General features: G+C 39.6%; 1 protein-coding gene across 6 annotated transcripts in view; it reads left to right on the top strand.

Moving 5' to 3' along the window:
* Positions 1-20,740, top strand: part of TSPAN12 (tetraspanin 12) — a 62,466-nt gene that overhangs the window by 19,473 nt on the left and 22,253 nt on the right. For all 6 annotated transcript variants that reach the window (XM_026510082.4, XM_044387877.3, XM_057304195.1 and 3 more), the window contains 2 exons: positions 16,185-16,259; positions 20,350-20,457. In XM_026510082.4, coding sequence (XP_026365867.1) covers positions 16,185-16,259; positions 20,350-20,457 — 183 coding nt within the window. The remainder of the gene's footprint in view (positions 1-16,184; positions 16,260-20,349; positions 20,458-20,740) is intronic.

The following is a 20,740-nucleotide window of genomic DNA, read 5'->3' as shown; positions in this document are numbered from 1 at the left end:
TATGAAATTGTCATAGAAGAGAAACTTTTATGTATTTGTAAGAATATATTTTTTGTATTTGTAAGAGTAATTAAATTCTAATTACATTAGGAAAACAAGCCAAACATGACTAAGAAAATAAACCTGAATATGCCATGACTTTCAAAGTGATTTTCGTAGCAGAAATTCCTTCTCTTTTTAAAAGAGAAATTGAAGCTAAATGGAAATTGGTTTTAAGCCTTAGTTGGGTACTCCCAAGGCTTTTAGCTGGAGACTAAATGAAATTCATTTGTTACTGCAGTCCTACCTTGCTATTAACGTAGGCATTAGGAAAGCAGTGCCAGCTCAGGGGAATGTAAACAGATTGAGCAGACATGTTTACAATATCGACAACAGCTGAATGTCCCCATCAGGAGATCGTCACTTGTCAGGGTGTGATGCTGATATACGTTCCACGTCCAGCAAACCACAGTTAGTCAAGCGCTGGTCAGAACTTAACCTTGGAAGCACCTCATAGGTTTAAGACCAAGGACCTTGTGTTTCAAAGGGAAGGTGTTTTTTTTCCCCAGTTATTATTCCAGAACATTCGCATATGGCTAGTGATTATATGGAAGCACTTGTAAAGCTTTCTTAAAATATACAGTGACTGAATCAGATTTGAAATGATTCTCTTAATGGAAATCAAGTAAATTTTTAATGGCCCTGAGGAAATTAACCATCCTAAATTCTTTTGTTGGTTGAAATCATAATGTAAAACTGGAATATCTTGAAATAGTAATTTTCTACAGATTCTCTGTTTAAGGCCTTCTTACAAGTAGTTATACATTTTATAATTATATAGCTAGTCATATGCAATTAAGTTAAAATTAAACTATTAAGTTCAATATCTTTATTATTTTCTGTTTATGATTTTGGTTGATAACCTAGCAACTATGTTCCTCGGTCAAGGTCCATCATATTATTGACTGCATAGTTAGCATTTGCTCAGTGTTTTACCCTATTTTCTCAGAAAATACAGCAACTTTATATGGTTAGACTTATTTTGCAGAGGAGGGAAAGAAGGATGCCCAAAGATACACAGCCGCTAGTTGCCATCATTAGCATTCAAATACAGCCCCCTTGCTAGGAGCCCATGCCTGTTTCTCTCCACCAGCTACTGTTACAATGCATTTAATTAATTAACAGCATTATTTCTGTAAGACTTAAATATGCTTCATTTATAATTCCAAGGCATTCAGTAGTCAATTAACCTTTAAAAATATAATCTTTTAATGTCCTTATCATAAAAGGAACTCTAAAAATTCTGCCAGAGTTCCTTCTTCTTTTATCAAAGGATCCAACCGTTTCTCCTTTCCTCTCTCCCCTTCTTCCCTCTTCATCCCCATCCCTTTCCTTTTCCCTCCTTAAACAGATATCAAGTACCCAGTCTGCGGTCAACACTGGAGATAGAAGGTCAAAGGGGAGAATACAAAAAAATAATAATAACAAAGCGAAATACAGTATTAAAGTTATAAATAAGTCAGTGTGGGAACACAGATTAAGGAGGGATTGGAGACTTCTGGCAGGTTTTGAAGGAAGGTCTTTATTTGAACTACTTTGAAAAGATACTGAAAGTGTGTCAGAGGTTTCTGGCGGAGAGGGGGAGGCAAGGGACTTTAGAACAACACGAAGAGTGTGCAGGCCACAGAGGAATAAAGGAACATGGCAAGTTTAGGCAAAACTTAGAGATTCCGAGTGGCTATAGTGTCAGTGCGTGGCGAGAAGCACATGAGTAGTCCAGTTGTGAAGATCTTCGTGGGAGAGAGTCTGATGTTGTCCCTTGGGCAATGAAGAGCCGATGGGTTTTTCTAGCATTTAGGGCTGGAGACCCAGAGAAGCCCTGTTAGTGGTTACACAGTAGTCTTCAAAGCCATGGCTGGGGTCTGAACTAAGATGTTGGGGACTGGATGGAAGGTGGCTGAATCCAGTAGCCCCTGCTGAACTAGAATTTCGGATACATTTAATTGCACGTGCTAGTAATACTTGTATTACTTGGCATCAGGAAATGATGGTATTACTCCACGCGTAGGTGCTTTTCATATGATCAAAACACATCTCTTCAGCACATGCAGATTATTGTGACATTTCAACCAGAATTCTTTAAAAGCTATAGTTTTCCAATTTAGTTGTTAAACTCACAAGAGGTCTCAGGCAGAGGAAACTGAAGATGATGCAGGCCTTTCTGTTTTCACAACTTGCTTCTGTATGCACAGAACCCCAGCCCAGTGTTCCGCGACCTCTTGGGTTTCTTCAGTCATGTTGGTTTGACTGCCTCTAATTATGCCCCAGAAAAGCACAGAAGCAGATGTCTTTAAAAGTAAATGAGTCATGTGTCTGAGATGGGGACCCTGGACAACTGTGTGATACTCATGCCCTTGGCATTGGGTCTTTGTGACAGGATTTTGAGTGCTTGTTGGAGTCTTTGCTTACTTTGGGGTTCAAGCTTTTTTTTTTTTAAAGCTCCCCCCCTTTTTTTTTAAAGATTTTATTTATTTATTTGACAGAGAGAGAGACAGCCAGCGAGAGAGGGAACACAAGCAGGGGGAGTGGGAGAGGAAGAAGCAGGCTCATAGCAGAGGAGCCTGATGTGGGGCTCGATCCCATAACGCCGGGATCACGCCCTGAGCCGAAGGCAGATGCTTAACCGCTGTGCCACCCAGGTGCCCCGGGGTTCAAGCTTTTATATCTCTGACCCGGGCATGATGTAGGCATACTCTGTCGTGGTAAACATTTTGTTGTTGCTTAAGATATACATTTGAGATAGCCTCCGTTACGTATAAGCCACGTACGTGTACATGCGTTAATTTGGTGAATGGCTTCAGTCTGCACAGCGCTTCAGGGCAGGTGTCTCTGTGGCAACACAGGCCGCTCAACGGTCCGTCCTAGCTGTGAGCGCTGTGAGCGCGGGCGCCGCAAACCGAACCTCGGAGGCAAATTCAGCCGTGGGTTTGCTTTGTCATCTGCCTCCACGTTGTCAGTCGGTTGACCTCCTTTGGCAAATGTAAAACAGTGGACATTCATTTAAATCCTATGGGTTGAGATGAGTCAGGAGACGGTTCTCGAAAAGTACAGAGCTAAAACAAGAGGGCAGATGAATGCAGGTAAAAGGTGAGAGAAGTGTCGTTTCAACCAATGAGGAAAGTAGCTTTCAGATACACTTCTTAGAAAAATGATGTTTAATATTTACTTTCTATGCAGTGTCTCATGAAGTCGACGACATAATAGCTTATGAATTAAAGTTAAGGTTTTTTTTCATGAAATTTCGTAAATTTAAAACACTTTTCCAGGATTGTGATCCACATGTTTTCCCCTTTTATCAGATAAAATATCCCTTATAACCAGATACCAGGCCCTGGTCAGGTGCTCAGATTAAAATGGAGCTTCTCAGCTCACAGGACAGAAACACGGATTTAAATTTTATTTGAAATGTATTTGAAATGTATAAATACTGTGTCACTTAGTACTTGTGGAGCAATGCATTTGAGTTATTCTAAAATAAGTGGTCATCCCTGAATTTTCTTCAGGGGGGCGGATGATGGGTGAATTGGGGGGCAGAGGCGGGCAGTGGTTTACAAAGGGTCCCTGCGGGGGGAGAAGATACTTTGGAAGAACTGAAAGGCTGGTGGAGAGAGCAATTGTGGTAAGACTTGGGAGCTCCTGATGTGTTTGGAGAAGGCATCTGTCAGTCATATGGTAAATGTGTGCCAGATATGCGAGGCAGAGAGTTGGCTATGTGAGCTTGGGCCAAATTATGGAGAGTGTTGAATGTCACGCATTCCTACTCTGCAGTTGAAAGTTCCGTGAGCCTAAGAGTCCTGTGATCTATCTTTGGCTACTTAATGCTGGTAACAGCGTCTGTTCTTGCTTGTTTCTGAGCCTTCTGCTCATCTACCTGGGAGAAAATAGCTGCATGGTTTTGTCACTCTGGGCTAAAGGAGCTTCGCATTTAGAGAACTTTTTTGTTTGTTTGTTTTAAAAATTTATTTATTTATTTATTTAGAGAGAGCACCTACGTGCGCACGGTGAGGGGAGAGGAGGGGCAGATGGAGACAAAGAATCTCGAGCTGGACCCTGTGCTGAGCGCAGAGCCCACCATGGGGCTCGATCTCAGGACTCTGAGCTGAAATCAAGAGTCAGATGCTGAACCAACTGAGCCACCCAGACACCCCTTAGGAAACCTTTTTTTAACGATAGGAGAGAGAATGGAAGACATGCTTTATTCTAACAGTGTGCCTTTACTGATGAAGAAATAAAGGTACTCAGGTGGGGAAGTCTATCTTATGGTCTTAGAATTTTTTTTCAGATATATGTTATTAAAAAAGTTATGTTAATCTAGATGTGTTTAGTTCAGGGGTCATAGCAAAAATATGGTTATCAAGCTGAAGTAAATACCAGGAAACTGGGTGCTGGGTTAAGATGCCCTTAGGGAGACAAGCCAGGTTCAAGGACTCCTGGGGAAGGGTTAGAACAGGAGTTCTTTGGAGGGCTGCAGCAATTTGCCAGCCTCGGGGGGAAAAAGTTACATAAACAACTGACTGATATCAGAGGATTGTTGTAGAACTGCTTCACTTGTTCGAGAACAAACTTCTCAAGCGTGTGAATCATTTACCCACAGATAATGGATACGCTCCCTTCAAATAATCGTTGGTCTGTTTATAAAAGCAGGTCTTGGAGGGTCTCTACTTTTCAACATTGGTATAGCTCAAATATTTGTTGTGACAAGGGTGCATTTCTTTAAAATCGTTCTGTAATTCATGCAATTTAACTTCAACTATTCCTTCTATCAATTAGACTGAATTATTGATGTTTGAACAACTTTGATGAGAGTTTAAAGATTTTATCATTATTCACACATGGTCTTTCCCCGAACATTAAGCATGATTGTGAATTGAGTTATGCTCATATACTTTCTTCTTTTAAGGAAGAAAATATATTTTTGGTTTAGGAAGAAAGTATTTTTACTTGAATAGATTTATCAAAACAAGAAACAAGCAAACCTCTGTACTTATAATAAATATTTATATACATGGATTTGTACAATTTAAAGGGAACATTTTATTTTAATACCCTTTTTAACAAATAGGGTTTGTGGTTATTCTGGAGAATATACAAAAATAAGTTAAAGTACCTATCTTGTCTGAAAATAAAGGTCAAATAATTAAAAGACTGTGATTTAGAAGAAGATACTTTCACAGACATAGAATTACAGATAGGTTCAAAAGTTACTGGCTGATATTAAAGTATAAACTCTCTTTCTGCCCAATAAAACATCATCTTTTAAAATTGCAAATTTCCTAACCTGTTGTCTTGTAAAAGGTATTGTCCCAAAGGTGCCTGCGATGAGGAGCTCCTGCCTCTCTTGTTTTGGGGAGGGGTCTAGCCACATTTGGACCCGTCTGAGTGAGAAGCACAGTCTGGATAAGAATTAAGTCTGGTGTTCATTTGGCAATTGTTGATCAGGATATTTCTAAAGCTCCTTCCCGTTTGCACTTTCCTGCCCAGGGTCTGGTGATGGGAAGTCCTGTCTCAAATTCTGAGGAATGGCCCCTTACTATGTTAAGAGAGCCCTGACTTCAGAGACCAGTAACACCCTGTAAGTCTTTGGAGTGAGGGCTGAGCATGCGCACTTGAGCTGACCTAGCTTACGAAGCAATAGAAACTGTGTACATGGTAACCTGTCCATCATACCCAACTCCTTTACTGCCTCACCCTTCAGGCTTTACCTCCCATGATACAGGTCATTGACCCTGGGAGCTCGTAGCCCTTGGCTAAGTCCCTCAGACTGCGGTATAACACATTTTTCTCAATTAGTTTGAATAGTGCATGAGACAAACACGTACTAATTTGAACTTCAGCAACATCCTTGATAAAGAAATTAGATCAGCAATTACCAGTGTAAATGAAATTGAAAGGGAGCATAAACTAAGGTGTTATTAGAAATATTCTTCTATATTTATTCAATCCTAAGGAGGAAAAAGAACCATAGCATGCCCGTATTTTTATACCTTACCTTGAATTTCTGTATGGGCTCAGGAGTTACAAGACTGTGTTTCTTCAAAAATGGGTTTATAGTTCTGGCTTTTTCCTAAGTTAGACTGCTCTCAGTCTATTTATGATTCTGAGAAGAAAGAATATTTAATGTTGCCTTTTCTTTGAAGAATTTGTAGAAAGGCATAGGACACGGTGAATAATTAATTGGCCGTCAGAAAGTACCAAGCCTATGACATCGTTTTGAGACCAGGCTTAAACAGAGGCTTTGTGTGGGTGTATATTTTAAGCAGCAAGTACTCTTGGACTGTTAGTAGTTTTGTCCCAGCGGATTCTTAACAGAATGTCGGCTGTTCCATTATCTTGTACAAATATTTGGCACTGGAATTCTCTTATTTACTAACTATAAGTAATATAATATTTTTAAACCTCCAATCACCAGGAAAGGAAAAATAAACAACTGACATAGAGGTACTTAGCCCTGAAGGCTTGCAGAGTTTACTATTTGACAGGGTAGAGACTGGAATTTATCATTTATCATTTCATGAAGCAGGCTTTTAATCAAGCTTTTTGTTTATTAAAAGTGCTGAGTATGTGGCATGTAGATAGGAGTCAAAAGGCACCGTGTTTTAAAAATATTAAAATGTCCAGTAAAGGACGTTATATTTTGAAATCGTTTTTATTTGGAGGGAGGTGAATCTCAGGTTGTACTAATTTTCCAAGATAAGCAAATCTGACTTTCTGGTTTCAAATTGTTTTGAATGTTATTTAAGATAAAATGACCTGAGTTTTTACTTATAAATTAATAAAGTAGCAGGTTAAAATAACTTCCACAGTGTTTATAATTTTTACTTTTTTCTCAGGGAAACATGTTCTCACTGAAGGTAATCTGCGATGCTTGGTTGATTATCTGCTTGCTTGCACAGAGAGACTTAGGTAAACGTATTCAAGGAAAACATGACAATTTTGTTTTAGTGCAAAAATTAATTTCCACTTGGCATTTACATAGAAAAGCAGTTTGGAAAATAAGTGCCTGGTCTATTTGTGGTAGGTTGGATATAGGGGTTTTTTATGCTTTCACTCTCAATAAAGCTGCATAGAATGAATATAGAAGTTTTGTATTAATAGAATGTATTTTTTATACAAATGCTCTTAGTAATCAAAAATATTTTTCCTATATTTCTCAACTGCTTATAAAATTTAATACTCTCCGAATTTCAGCACTCAAACATTGATTGGCTTTGTTTGTTAGGACAGATTGCTTTTAAATGTTTTTATTAGACTGAGAAGAGTTACAAATGAAAATTTAAAAATTAATCTATTTTCCCAAAAGTGAAAATTATTTGATATTTTATACAAAATAAATATTACTTTCTTAGAAATTTTATCATTATTGGTTATTAACAGTGAAGAATTAAAGGTGTAAAAAGAAAATAAATCACTTTCATTTATTAGAACTTTTATGAAAGTTCCATTTAATGAACAGTTAAGCCCTCATTGGCTACATAGCTCCAGACTTTATTATAAAATTGTAAAATGTGAATAAGAAGAAAAATTAATTTTACTACGGGGAAGAAGCTGGTCTGACTGACTTAATATAAGTTCAAAACATAAAAAGAAAAGATGGAATTTTTGATATAACTTGTCAAGGATTTTACATAGCAATTAAAGCAGCATTTGTGCCTTTAACTAGTCATCAGAGGTGGAAAGAAAAAGGAGATTTTTTTGCTATCCTTAAAATTGTGATATTATTGGCATTCTTTTTTTTTTTTCCAACTAGGAGAGATCAAAGATGGGAACATAAGGTTTTAAGTCATTCCCCATTAGTTCAAAGGTAAGAGAGGTTTTGTATAAACACGCGTGAACATATTCAGAAGTTGGGGGTCTAGAGATGGTGGCTCATGAGGTATTGCTACCCCCCCCATCCCTAACAGAACACGTGCAATGGGCCCGCCACTGTTGTGCGTTTTACATGTATTGGCTCATTAAATTCTGCTAACCAGACTGTGGGCTTGGCACTATTGTTATCCCCATTTTACAGATAAGGACATTGAAACGCAGAAAAGTTAAGTGGTCTGCCCAACTATTAAGAGGTAAAGCTGGGATCTGAATCTAGGATGCTCGACTTCAGAGCCTGTGCTCTGAAAGACTTAGTGGTCTGTTGCCTCTCCGTTGTGGATGAATGTGCCTATAACTCCATTTTCTCTTTCTAAAAAATAGAGATAATGATGTTTTTGTAACATTTTTTAAGGAGTACATTATATAGTGCATGTAAATCTGTGGCACAATAAATTATTTGTGCATGCATGTATGTGCATCTGTGCACTCACACATATTTGCACATATAGTAGATTCAAGCATATAGTTATAGAAGTATATTTTCACATACTTTCAATACACTTTATATACTTTTACTGCTCTATAATCACCATACTTGAATATACGAACATATATATCTCTTTCCAGAAAATGAACTAAATCCAGGCCTCCTTCATCGAATGAAATTGTCCATAACATAGAGTTCTAAGCTTCATCATTTTGTGACTGAAATGAACTGTCGTGGAAAATAATCCAACCCACACTGATTTAAGCAGACCGCATGTGTGGTTTCAATGAGCAGTATTGCAGGAGAGATCCAAACTGCCAAAGAGGGTCGAGTGAACGAGAGATACCGCCGGGTTGGGTCTCCAAGTCACATTTAAGTATACACTTTTTGTATTTTATTACAGCACTCCTATTTTGAGCTACGGAAGGTACATTTAGCGAAAGGATGACAGCGCCTGAGCATAGAGTTTCCAGTTGCCACCCACCCCCTTTAGTTCCAGTAACCATGAAGTATAATTGCGCCGCTTATCATTCTCAGCCTTTTGAATAACTTTTTCTGTGTAAAACACAGATAATCCTTCCGCCTCCAACCTCCTTCTCTTTGGTGTCAAGGCTTCAGGGGGACTATTGTTTGTTCTAATTTTGCTTTTACTTTTACCGAAGTGCTTCATCATTTACAGTTAATTTAATTCTCAAAGCCTTATTATGAGAAATAGTAGTCTTCCACCCTCCGATTTTCCACTCCAAGAGGCAGCCACGTTCAATTTTGTTTTAGCAGATGCCCTTAGAATTTACTTCCCCATCTCTAAATCTCATATTTATGTAATTCTTCTCATTCTTTGAGCGTTTAGCTTTAAGCACTACCCATTGACTTCTTACGATGAAGAACTTCTTAAGATGGAGATCTGGCACCCTTTCCTGCCCCCGTGCCCCAACTTCTCGTGCAAACTTCCTATCACACCTCAACACAGATATGTTATAACTCTGGATAGATCAGTCTTTAAGATTATAACTATGTAAATGCTATTCTCAGCTGGGCCAAGGAAAGTACTGCGTTTAATTTTTCTTTCTGGAATAATACTTTGTTTTTCTTGGAATTAGCATAACTCTATTTTCTGTGTATTTCTGTGTAATTCAACTCTGAACTCACGCTGGTGTAACTGTTCTCTTTACATATTCGAATATATATTGATTTTTTTTTTTTTAAAGAAATCTGTCTCAGAACATTCTAGACCTGCTCCAGTCTAGGCCTGCTGAAACCCTTGCCATCATGGGCTATCCCATTACTACCATTCTGGGATTTCCTTTGCTTGTCTCTCGGTTTAGATTCCTTGTTTTTTAGATTCCAAGTCATTGTCCTCTTCTGTTCAGTCTCACATTTTAGGGAGCACATCTTCCAGTAGTTTCCTAACGAAGCACGCAGAGGAGATAAATTTTTAAAAGCCTATATGGCTAAAAATGGTTTTGTTTGCTTTCTCATGATAATTTTAATTGCGATGGAATTATAGGTTAGAAATCAGTTTTTTTCCCTCAGAATGTTGAAGCCGTTCCTCCATTGCCCTTTCACTTCTAGTATTCTACTAGAAATCCAATGCATATTTTGGTTTGATTGGAGTTTTGAACCTTTGTGGAAAAGGTATGTAAATTTGAACTTCAATTCTCTTTTCCAGTTCTATGCTTTACCCTCCACTGTATCTAGGGTCCCCCGTCCTGCGACTGTGTTTTCCTGTCTCCACAGAATAAATACCCTCACCTTCTGTACTGATGGGTCTGGGTAGTCACCCAGCTACCTCATGTGGGGAAAGGGACCTGGGGTCTAATTTCTTCCTGAAAAGGTTTGCAACAAGTCATTCTATTTTTAGCCCCACCTTCGTCCACGTCCAGAGGTATCCTAGCTGCCAATGTCTGAGCATTTGCGGGATTCTGTTGTTTTCAACTTTCCGCACTACGGGTTAAGCCTTCAGCTTTTGGGGGACTGCTGAGAAATCTGCACGTTCCAAACTATACTTGCTGTCTCCTTTTCCTTTATCCCTGGGCTTATGCCTTAAAAAAAAAGATCCTTTATTTTAATTTTATCGAAATTTCAGGAGGGTGAAGGAATAGGGGCATATGTTTATTAATCTGCTTTCTTTAGGAGGAAATCCTGGGGTGGGTGGTATCAGGGAACCAAATCATTTTTATAAGTAAATGTTTATTTAAGAAGGGACCTCCTTGAGATTTTACTGTTTTGTCTGTATACATATAATCAGACGAAATAACCTTTAATAGTGAGGAATAAATCCTCTCTGTTTCTATTGGGGATGCATTTACCTGCAAGTCACCAAGGGCTTAAAGAGGAAGGTGGGATTTCATGTCCTTCTCTTCCTCCTCAAATACTTCCAGTGGACAAACGGAGTGGTTAACCTGTGCCTTTCTTATCATTTCTTGGCCAGTCTTAGTTTAAAAATACAAATTGGTTTCAGTCCTTTATAAAAAGAAGTTAGGCTCCCCACCCACCACTTCCTGCTTGGCTTCCTAATAAAGATGTTTGGAAAAATGCCAGCTATATTCTCACTGGATAGGGATTTTTGTAAAGATTTTGTCAAATAGCTTGTGGGATTAAATGTCCCTTAGCGGGAGTGTCACTGATCCTGGTCAAAGGAGATAAACAGTGTTAGCACCACCCGCTGATCACAGCGCACCGATTCAAGATCGGGCCTCGAGGACCTGCTCTACGCCAGTCAGCATGCTACGTATTTAAGCCAAAATGGTACCTCTTGTCCTCATTGAGTTTGTATTCTAACAGATGCTGTGATGTGGTTATAAGAGCTACTATTTAGGGAGTGCTTACCACGCAACAGCACTCTACCCGACTGAATCCTTAGCACCACACCGCAAGGTAATTCTTAGTGTTCTCATCTTACAAATCAGGAAACTGAGGCTTAGTGGTTTGCCTGAGTTCATCCAACTGATATGTACAGGAGCCAGAATCTAAAGCCAAGTCTATTTTATGTCAGAGCCCATGTTCTTCTCATCTGTCTAGTTTAAAAAGAGTCAACAAAGCAATTTCACAGACAATGTTTTATTTGATCTTCTTTTATCCAACCCAGTGAGAGCTCTCATTTTTTTTTAAAGATTTTATTTATTTAAGAGAGAGATTGAGAGTGAGAGAGCACACCTGCCGGGTGCAGGAGCAGAAGGGAGGGGCAGAAGCAGGCTCCCCGCTGAGCAGGGAGTCCCGTGTGTGTGTGTGGGGGGGGGGGGGGGTGGGGGTTGTGGGGGGGGCTCCATCCCAAGACCTTGCGATCATAACCAGAGCTGCAGGCAGCCACTTAACCAACTGAGCCGCCCAGGTGCCTCTAGAGGGTTCTCATTTTTTAACTGAAGGTAATTAGTCTCAGCGTGAGAGATTTGGTGGGGGAAAAAATCACTAATTAATTGCATCATTTGGGGGGTATGTCCTATTGTCTGCTTGCCTCATTTGATGCAGTTTTATTTTCATGAACAAATAGTTAAAGAAAAAACTTACTCGTTGAACACAAATTTTAGTTTAATTACAGTAGAGGAACTTAGCTATTTTAAGGAACTCTGTATTGAATAATTTTTCAAGCAAATAAAATAGTTTGTCATGCAAATGATCGCATTCTAATTTCCTTGTATAAACACCAGTTTCTCATCCTTCATTTGTTTGAAATGTTTAGTCCTTAGTAGCTGAGGAAAGACAGGGGAGTCCGCACACGGCCCCTTTTCTTTAGCTTCATTAAATTGTCCCAAATGTTTAAAGGCACACTGGATTGTCATAGAATAATCCGCCAGGAGGACAACAGTAAAACAGAAAAGGCAATATTTAAAACTTCGTTAAATGTGTAAGCAGAAGTCAAAGGGAATCAAATGTTTGCAGGAAACTCCGTTCAAATTAGAGAATCTCAAGGAAATCTTTTTAGTTGGTAAACTAATCATTATTTCCACCAAACATTTATTGACGACTTGCTGTGTGACAGGTGCTGCTTAGAGATAGGTACTTACTGGGGATAAAATAGTGCTTAAGAACAAGAGCCCTGCCAGCCAGAACCGATGGTCTGGCAGTTAAGTGAGCTCTGTGGCCTGTGTGTGAGGCAGCCAACTGGTTTAAAAGCCAAAGCCTCTGAGGCCTGGTGCACAGCAGGCAGGGGAGCCCTGCTATACACAGAGGGATGGAGAAAAATCAAGTGGTAAAGAACGAGAGGGCAATCGCTGGAGAACGATGATGAGGAAGAAACCGCGTCGCTTTGTGGGGAATGCAGGCCCTGTCTGTACGAGCAGAGAGGACAAGTCGATATTGGATTGGATTGCACAGAATGGTTCAGGACAGCATTTGTATATGTTTTACAAATTTAAAATTAAAAAAATTTCAAACCACTTTCCCATGTTTCACATCAGCTTTGATCATAATAGCGAAGAGGGCTTTATTTTTATCTTTGTGACACAGACGGGCAAACTGAAGCCAGGCCAGCTGAATGATTTGCCAGAGGTCACAGAGCGTGTTTAGAGCTGGGTTTGAACTTCAGTCTTCCGACTCCAAATTCTGAGCTCTTCCCACCACTCAGGAAGGACAGCACCCAAGGAGGTGAAAGGGGCAGATTGGTCTGCACACCAGATTGGCACAGACCATCTCACCCAGGCGTGTGCACGGGGAAAGGAGCAGCGCCAGAGACACAGGCTGACACTGTCAGGGCAGACACGTCCATGTTCCCAGTACTGCCGAGGACGACGGATGGCTTCGCCATGGAACACGATATGGATGTGCGCGTGGTACCATAGCAGAGGGCAGCGGGAGCTGTTGCTTTGTTCTTTGCTAGCTTTGTTCTGTTCAAACTACGGATTAATCAATGCCTCACTCAGATCCAGCCCTAAACGAAATCGTGGCAGAGTGATTCTCTGGGCTAGTCAATAGGAGGATGACCATCGAGGCCTCGGAGCTCACTGGAAAAGAAAAAGTTGGGGTAATGTTTTCCTTGGAATTAGAAGACTGGATGTGTGAGGCCAACACAATGACAGCAGAGCAAGGGCAGCTGACCGTGAAGCTGTAGCATCGTTTGCAAAATAATATATATATTCATATTCATATATATGATTTGAATTAAAGTTTAGATTTAATTTGGTCCAAGAAAGTTTTACAGCGTGGTTGGAACTTGTATTTTCAATCTGAAGATCAAATAATCTGTGCTCCTGCGTATAAGTAGACTAAAGACAGGAGAACTGTTTCATACGGAAGAGCTTGCATCAAATGACATCATTGGAAATCTGAAAGATAAAATCATTTTGGAGTTTTCCCAGAGTTAAAGGAGTGTCCAGCTTATGGAGACACCCTCCTCCCCATGAAGGGTAATTTCAGTTTTGAGTTTTTTGTTTTTTGTTTTTGTTTTTGTTTTCAGACTTATTTATTTATTTGAAAGAGAGAGAGAGAGAGCAAGAGAGAGCCCGCACACGCGTGAGTGCACGAGGGGAGGGAAAGAGGAAGAGAGAATCTCAAACAGACTCTGCCCTGAGCGTGGAGCCCGACTGCGCCATCCAGGCACCCCTCGTTTTGAGTTTTTAATGAGAGATTGTTTTGTTATATATACTTTATGCATGCCTGGGGACGCTTAAGTTACGGTGTTGCTAACCCATGGCAAAGCTCGCTGTAAGAAATCGGAGGTGCTGTCGTGCACGTGGTTACTACACGGTTTGGATCCGAAGGCCTGGTAGAGTTACTCAGGTATTGCGAGTATTGCTTACATCCGGGCACTTTGCCCTCGCTTCTGTGCTCGGGGCCCTTCTGCTCCTACAGCACAGAGGTCGTAAACTGGCCGGTGACTCCAGGAGGCGAGAAACAAGAGAAGTGACTCAAGAGGGACCTAAAAGGGTATAAAATCAATGCAGAAATCTGCATGGTGATCCCCAAGGCACGGTAAAGTTATCTCCTGACCAGCACTAGCGGCCATGTTCATGTTTTATTTTAGGGATGTGTTGCCTTTTCAGGGCTGCTTTGGTTTTCATCATAAGCAAACATCAATTTTGAAAAAAAAATAGGGTAGGGATTTGGGAAAACAAAAATATCCCATGGTGTAATTTTTCTCTGAAGTCTTACTGTCTTGTAGGGTCTTATCAAAGGTAGAAAAAATGGATCTAGCGTACAGTTATTGAATATTTGGTCTCTTTGTAACATAAGGTGCACATGTGGTATTGTTCATGTTTAAAAATCTCTTACATAAACCATGATAGTTTGGAGGAAAACTGACTTGAGAGTACTTGTGTTCACAAAATTTCTTCTAATCATCATTTTAAGGCTAAAATCTTTAAAGTAAGGCAATGAGATTTGAGTAGATGGAAGCTGACCAAGAGTACTGCATATACTGAAAATAAAAGTGCTTCTAGAATGGGATACCCTTAAGGAAATATTACTTTATCTTTTGAACCAATTTTGATTTTCAAACTGTGTTCTTATCTAAGATATTATGCAGCCATATATATATATATATATATATAATTTATGTCTTTATATGAAAGAAGCAAATTAAAACTAATAGCAGTGATTTATATTTTTAAATCATAGGGATATATCCTAAAAGTAGTAGCAAATAAGCTCAATTTTCTAGATCTTTTATTTCCTCCTCCCCTTTTTTGGCAAAAATCATGAGCAAAGAAACTCAGCGTTCACATTTTGACGGCTCACAATCCTATTATCCTTCCACCCCCCCCCCATTTCCCTGCTACCATCCTAGTTCAGCAATTTTTTATTTAGTTGCCCTGACCACATCTTTGCTTTCCTACAGGTTGTTTCTTTACAAAACAGCCAGAATTATGTTTTTTATAATGTATGTCAGACCGTCACATGCTGCTGGATTTTGATTACACTTAGAATAAAAGCCAAAATCCTTTCTACTGCCCTTGGAGATCTGGCTCTTTATCTTCTCATCGTCATCTACTTACACTGGTTGTGCCCACCCCGCCCCCTCCTGTGCTCCAGTTACCTTGAGTTCTTAACTAACTGGCTTGACCCAAAACGTGGCCTTGCATTTGGTATTTCCTGTTCCTGGATTGCTTTTCCACAAATCTTACCAGCATTGCCTTCTCCTTGTCATTACTGACTCATCTTAAAAATTACCTTCGTAAAGATCACCCAGCCCAAGGCAGCTCCCAGTCTTCTACTAGGATATCGCTCTGCTTTGTTTTCATTTATCCTTTCATGTAACAAATATTTACTTAGCACCCACTTTGTCACAATGAAGTTCCTGCCCTCAAGGGAGATGTCATTCCAGTACAGGGGGTTAGTCAATAATCATCACTACCAGGTACCCCCACCCTGACCTAGTGACACAGAAGGAGTGGAAGATCCATGACGCCATTATTTCTGCCGGAATTAGTGAAGAGAACTTTCAGGGAGCCCATTCTTTCTTCCGCTTTTACTGTTTATTTCTGCAAAGGTACCCCCACAGCTGGAGGGGTGTGGAGGTGCGACACAAGGAACACAGCCGCAAGGCTCTAGCCCCCCCAAATTTACTATGCACATTTTTGAGCAGCTCACATTGTCTACTTTTTGCATTAGTTTTGTCATTTGTAAAATGAGGTAGTCCTATCCCTTTCACAAGATCCTTGAGTGAGTGAATTAGGAAAGTGCTTGATAAATAGAGCACTAGTCAAATGGCCCATTTAGGTGAGTATCGAATGTTGTCTGTACATTTTTCTAAATTTGTGGACACTTTTCTCAACACCTCCCAAGGGAGCTTATTAAATATGTGCCTCTGTTTTCTTGTCCATTGAGTGAACGATGCTGAATAATATTTAGCTTGTCTCTGATGACCATATTTTTTTGTATTCTATCCTAACAGCATTAATTTTTTGTTCTTCTACAGTACTTTGGAAGTTTGCTTGTCATTTTCTGTGTAGAACTGGCTTGTGGTGTTTGGACATATGAGCAGGAAATTATGGTGAGTCCAAAGTGGGAAATAGTCATGATCTGGAACAATATCCAGTTCAGCCTTCTGAACCATATACTTTGGAGTTGTTTAGGCACATGGTTATGATTTTGAATGTTTTTTGTTTGTTTGTTTAAGTAGGTTCCACGCCCAGCGTGGAACCCGATGTGAGGCTCGAATTCATGACCATGAGATCAAGTCCTGAGCCTAGATCACAAGTCAGAGGCTCAATCCACTGAGCCACCCAGCTCCCCTGATTTGAATGTTTATACTGTATGATAACAATGATGGTCCCAATACTTCTGAAAATTAACATTTTCTTGTCTGTGTCTAAAGCATAGTTCCAAATCATAATTTGTAATATTTTATTTGCTGTACTATATGTCTTGAATTCCACAGGTTGCTTAAACATGGATATAATAGACTAGAAATAATATGCGTCCAAAAAATAATTTTGCCAACTTCTGAATGTATAATAGGAAAAATTCGCATTTACAACAAGATCTGGGAAAGCTTGGAAATCTGCATGTAAGCCTCATAAAATGCCCACCTCAGCTGTACCCTGATGACGAGGAAGCAGGAATCTTCGGTTCCCAACAGGCTGAGCCATCTTTCTTTAAGAAGTATATTTGAAGAGTTGCTGTGTGTTCATTTCAGCCTAGAAACACTGTTTGAAACTTGGCTACATGAAAACAGCTCTTAAGCATTTTTTCTCTTTCATTTTATCAGTTGAAATCAACTTTTAGAGCTATGTGAGAATGAACACGGATAAGGGTTTCTCAGTCTGAAGATTTTACCAGTCATATTGGGTTTGTCAAGCTTCAGCCTTGCTCACACAGGGCGTTATTACTTTCTTAATGTTTGTCCACTTCATTGGTGACAGTTGGTGCATTTATCACCGGTGACGCTGAGCCCCTTTACATGTCTGGTTGCTGGCTGCTCTCATGATGGCCGGCCAGATTTTTCCACTCCAGGCATCATAGAGAAATTCTGTTTCGGGAAGATGATGTTTTTCAACAAGTAGTCCTTGGACTGTCTACAGGAGGAGTCACCCAGGGCAGTTCTTAAAAAGGCACAATAGAGGCCAGATCTGCTAAATCAGAATAGAGGGAAAGGCAGAGGAAGAAGGGGTAGAGACGGGGCACTCGCATTTGAGACAAGTTCCCCACGTAACCCTTTGACATTTTAATGTGTAGGAACTTTGAAGAAGAGAGGGAGATTCTTTTGTATTTGTTTCAGAGGCATTTTAGCAGTTGTGTGCTAAAAGTGAAGTCCTTTCGGTACTGATACAGTTATTAAAGATTCTGTGGGGAATGTGTTACTGTACTGTGAGACTGTTTTGAATACTAAGCAGTAATTACAGACTAATGGGTGCTTTGCATACTCTAATTTGCATGTAAACGATGCTTTGGTGCTGCCACACATCTGAACCTGGCTGAAAACACTCATGCTTCCCATGTCTGACAGCTCTTAGTAAGAAGAGAGAATTTATGGGTTCTTCTCTATTAAAAATTGAAAAGTCAGGGCAGATTCTGACTTGTTTAATACAGGTTAAAAACTCTCTTCAAAATGAAATCTCCTGTTAAAATAGGAATGTTCTTGCTGTCTTTGAGAATCGTATTTTCACGCCATCCCTAGAAACTTCGCGTATTTCGGAGAGTGAAAGAGTAGTTGGTTCCAGACTCAGTTTCTGGATTTTATTGATAAAAAGATGGTCGCTTCAAATTTTTTGTTTTCAGAAAGTACATGTATCTCCTTGACATTCAAGCAATAGACAGTAGTAGTAGAATTAATCCCTGATCCCTTCACCACAGCTTTTGATTATGTTCTTTTTGACCATTAAAAGGGTTTTAGAAATGAGTTTACTTTCTATGGATTTTGAAACAGTTTGAATCGCTTTTATGTTATATGTACTACTATATGATACATCTCCCAACTTATAACAAATATGAAATGAATTAATTGAAGGGATTTGAAAGGAAATGTTTTGATTCTAATATAATCTAATTCTAGAAGATACTTTCTTCTCTTTTGTTGGGGGCCATCTGCAAATATCTTCCGGGTATCATAGCGGTACTAAATGGGTACATGCTGCCATTTCAGTTGAATGCATACATCACTGTTAGCTTATGTAAACCTTCCCCATTAAGTCACCAGGATAAAGCAAGGGCTGTTGGGGCTGTTTTGAAGTGAAATGTGGAAAATAGTCCTTTGGAAAAAAAGTTTGTCAGAATTTTTTTATTGCTTTTGCACTAATAGCAGTGTGAATGAAAAGTGCCATTAAAGTTTATTAGCTGGTAAATTTTGCAGAACCCAGCCTTTGCATAGAATGGGCTTTGTGCTCTTAGCTGTTCCTTGCAAGAAGCCAGTTAAGTGTGTGTTTTCCTTTATGGCCAAATCACAGTATTTTGTGCCAGAACCTCAATGATCTCCTCTGTTTCTTGCCATATTTGGTCTCACATCGATTGTGGTTTACAAGAGGGAAACGACTTATATTTATTTTGTAAAATAAAATTTAAAATAAGACTGTTCTAATAACCAAATCAAGAGATTTGAAATCAGTCTGTTTCCCCGTTATTTCTGTTGTTTATGCATGGCCACCTCCTATTCATTATTCCTTCTTCAGAAAAATCTGTCAATAATATTAACTGTTTCAGATTATAAATTTCTAGAGATTTACTTCATTTCCATTTATTTCATACTCAAAGGGATATGAAATAATAACTGATAGTGAGTAGCTTGAATTTTGGTTTAGTTCCCTGAACTTTGTTGAAACCATGTGAAGTACACTCAGTCAGACCATTTTTGGGGGAAAAAGTTGTGTGCCCAGGTGTTGGTATATTTTCTTTTGTATGTACATTTCCAAATAATAAAAAAGAAAATTAACAAAGGAAAACAACAAAGAACTTTAGTGGTCAGGAATTTTTAAACTACTTCTATTGATACTGCTATTTTTAAAATAAGATTGCAAAATAGTCCTAATCTTGAGTTAGTGTGAAGCTTGCTTGGCTAAGCCTCGTCTGTATTACTACACACATCAGATATGGATATCTGTCCCGTTTCCCAGTTACGTATTCTAAACATAATAGCACATGTGTGGTGAGACTAGGATGCGTATGTGTCCATTTCCCCCCGGGGCGCTGCAGATAAAGCACTGCGTGATGGGCTGACGAGATTTCCAGCGGGCCGCTGTGTTGTATACCTTAAGGTCTGTCATGATTAAACACTCTATTAAGGGACACGACACGGTGCTAGGTGACTTGAGACTAGAAGCACAAAAAGTGCTTTAATTTGAGAGGCATTCTTCCTAAATCTCTAGCATGTGTCCAAAATCCAGTTTTTGGAAAGATGTTTACACACTTATTCCAGAGTGAGGCATGACTTGAACTGAATTCTTTCCCTTCTTAATTCTTTTCCCTTTATTTTGGTACTACAATCTGCAGTCACTTCATTTTTATAGAAAGATTTCATTTATTTATTTGAGAGAGAGAGAGAGCACAAGCAGGGAGAGAGGCAAAGGGAGAGGGAGAAGCAGACTCCCCCCTGAGCAGGGAGCCTGATGTAGGGCTCGATCCCGGACCATCCCTGGACCATGCCAGGACCATCCCAGGACCCCAGGATCATGACCTGAGCCAAAGGCAGACGCTTAACTGACTGAGCCCCCCAGGCGCCCTTGCAGTCCCTTCAAAGACTGACTCCATAGCATTAGGAAATCAACTCCAAGGGCATTTCTGGGCAGGGATCATTTGTTAGGAGGAGCTCTTCAGCTGGGCCTGTAGGATAGACAGTAAACTGCTTGTTGTGTGATTTCCTTCAGCTTGACATTGGCATTTAATGATCTAATCTTTTTTCTTTGCTTAATGTAAAGAACTTCCTCGTTTACTGCAAACATCTACATATGGAGATTGTTCAATGAGTAGCTAATAACCTTGAGCTTAATTTAGGCCGCAAACAAATATAAATTTAAAACAGTGCTTGTTAATGGCAATACATTCCAACTATGCGTGCGAGTGTGAGTGATTATATTGAGAATGTGGGAATGTGTGTGTGTCTGAATGTGTTTGTATTTTCCAGTTGTTGATATTTTGTTTGTTGTCTCCAGGTCCCAGTTCAGTGGTCAGACATGGTCACTTTGAAAGCCAGAATGACAAATTATGGCTTACCTAGATACCGATGGCTTACTCACGCTTGGAATTTTTTCCAGAGAGAGGTAAGTGCTACAATTTCTGAGGTCGAGGGTATGGAATAAATGGCACACTTTCAAAACAAATGTTCAAAGCTTTGCCTTTGGTCATTCTCTCTGTGCTGAAAAGTTAAGCCTGTGTTTCGGTTACCGCTGGTATAATTCTTTATGGAGAAATTCCTTAGGTGACTCCGTGCCCTGCTTGTCTTCCTGTGTACACCATTTCCCCCTCATCTCACGTGGTTCACATACATTTGAAGAATTTCTTAAAAGCCATTTTGCTCAACTTCTATGAAATTTCCTTTTTTAT

The sequence above is a fragment of the Ursus arctos genome, unplaced genomic scaffold (genome assembly GCF_023065955.2).
Source record: "Ursus arctos isolate Adak ecotype North America unplaced genomic scaffold, UrsArc2.0 scaffold_3, whole genome shotgun sequence".
Classification (NCBI taxonomy): Eukaryota; Metazoa; Chordata; class Mammalia; order Carnivora; family Ursidae; genus Ursus; species Ursus arctos.
This window is presented reverse-complemented; position numbering and strand designations above follow the sequence as displayed.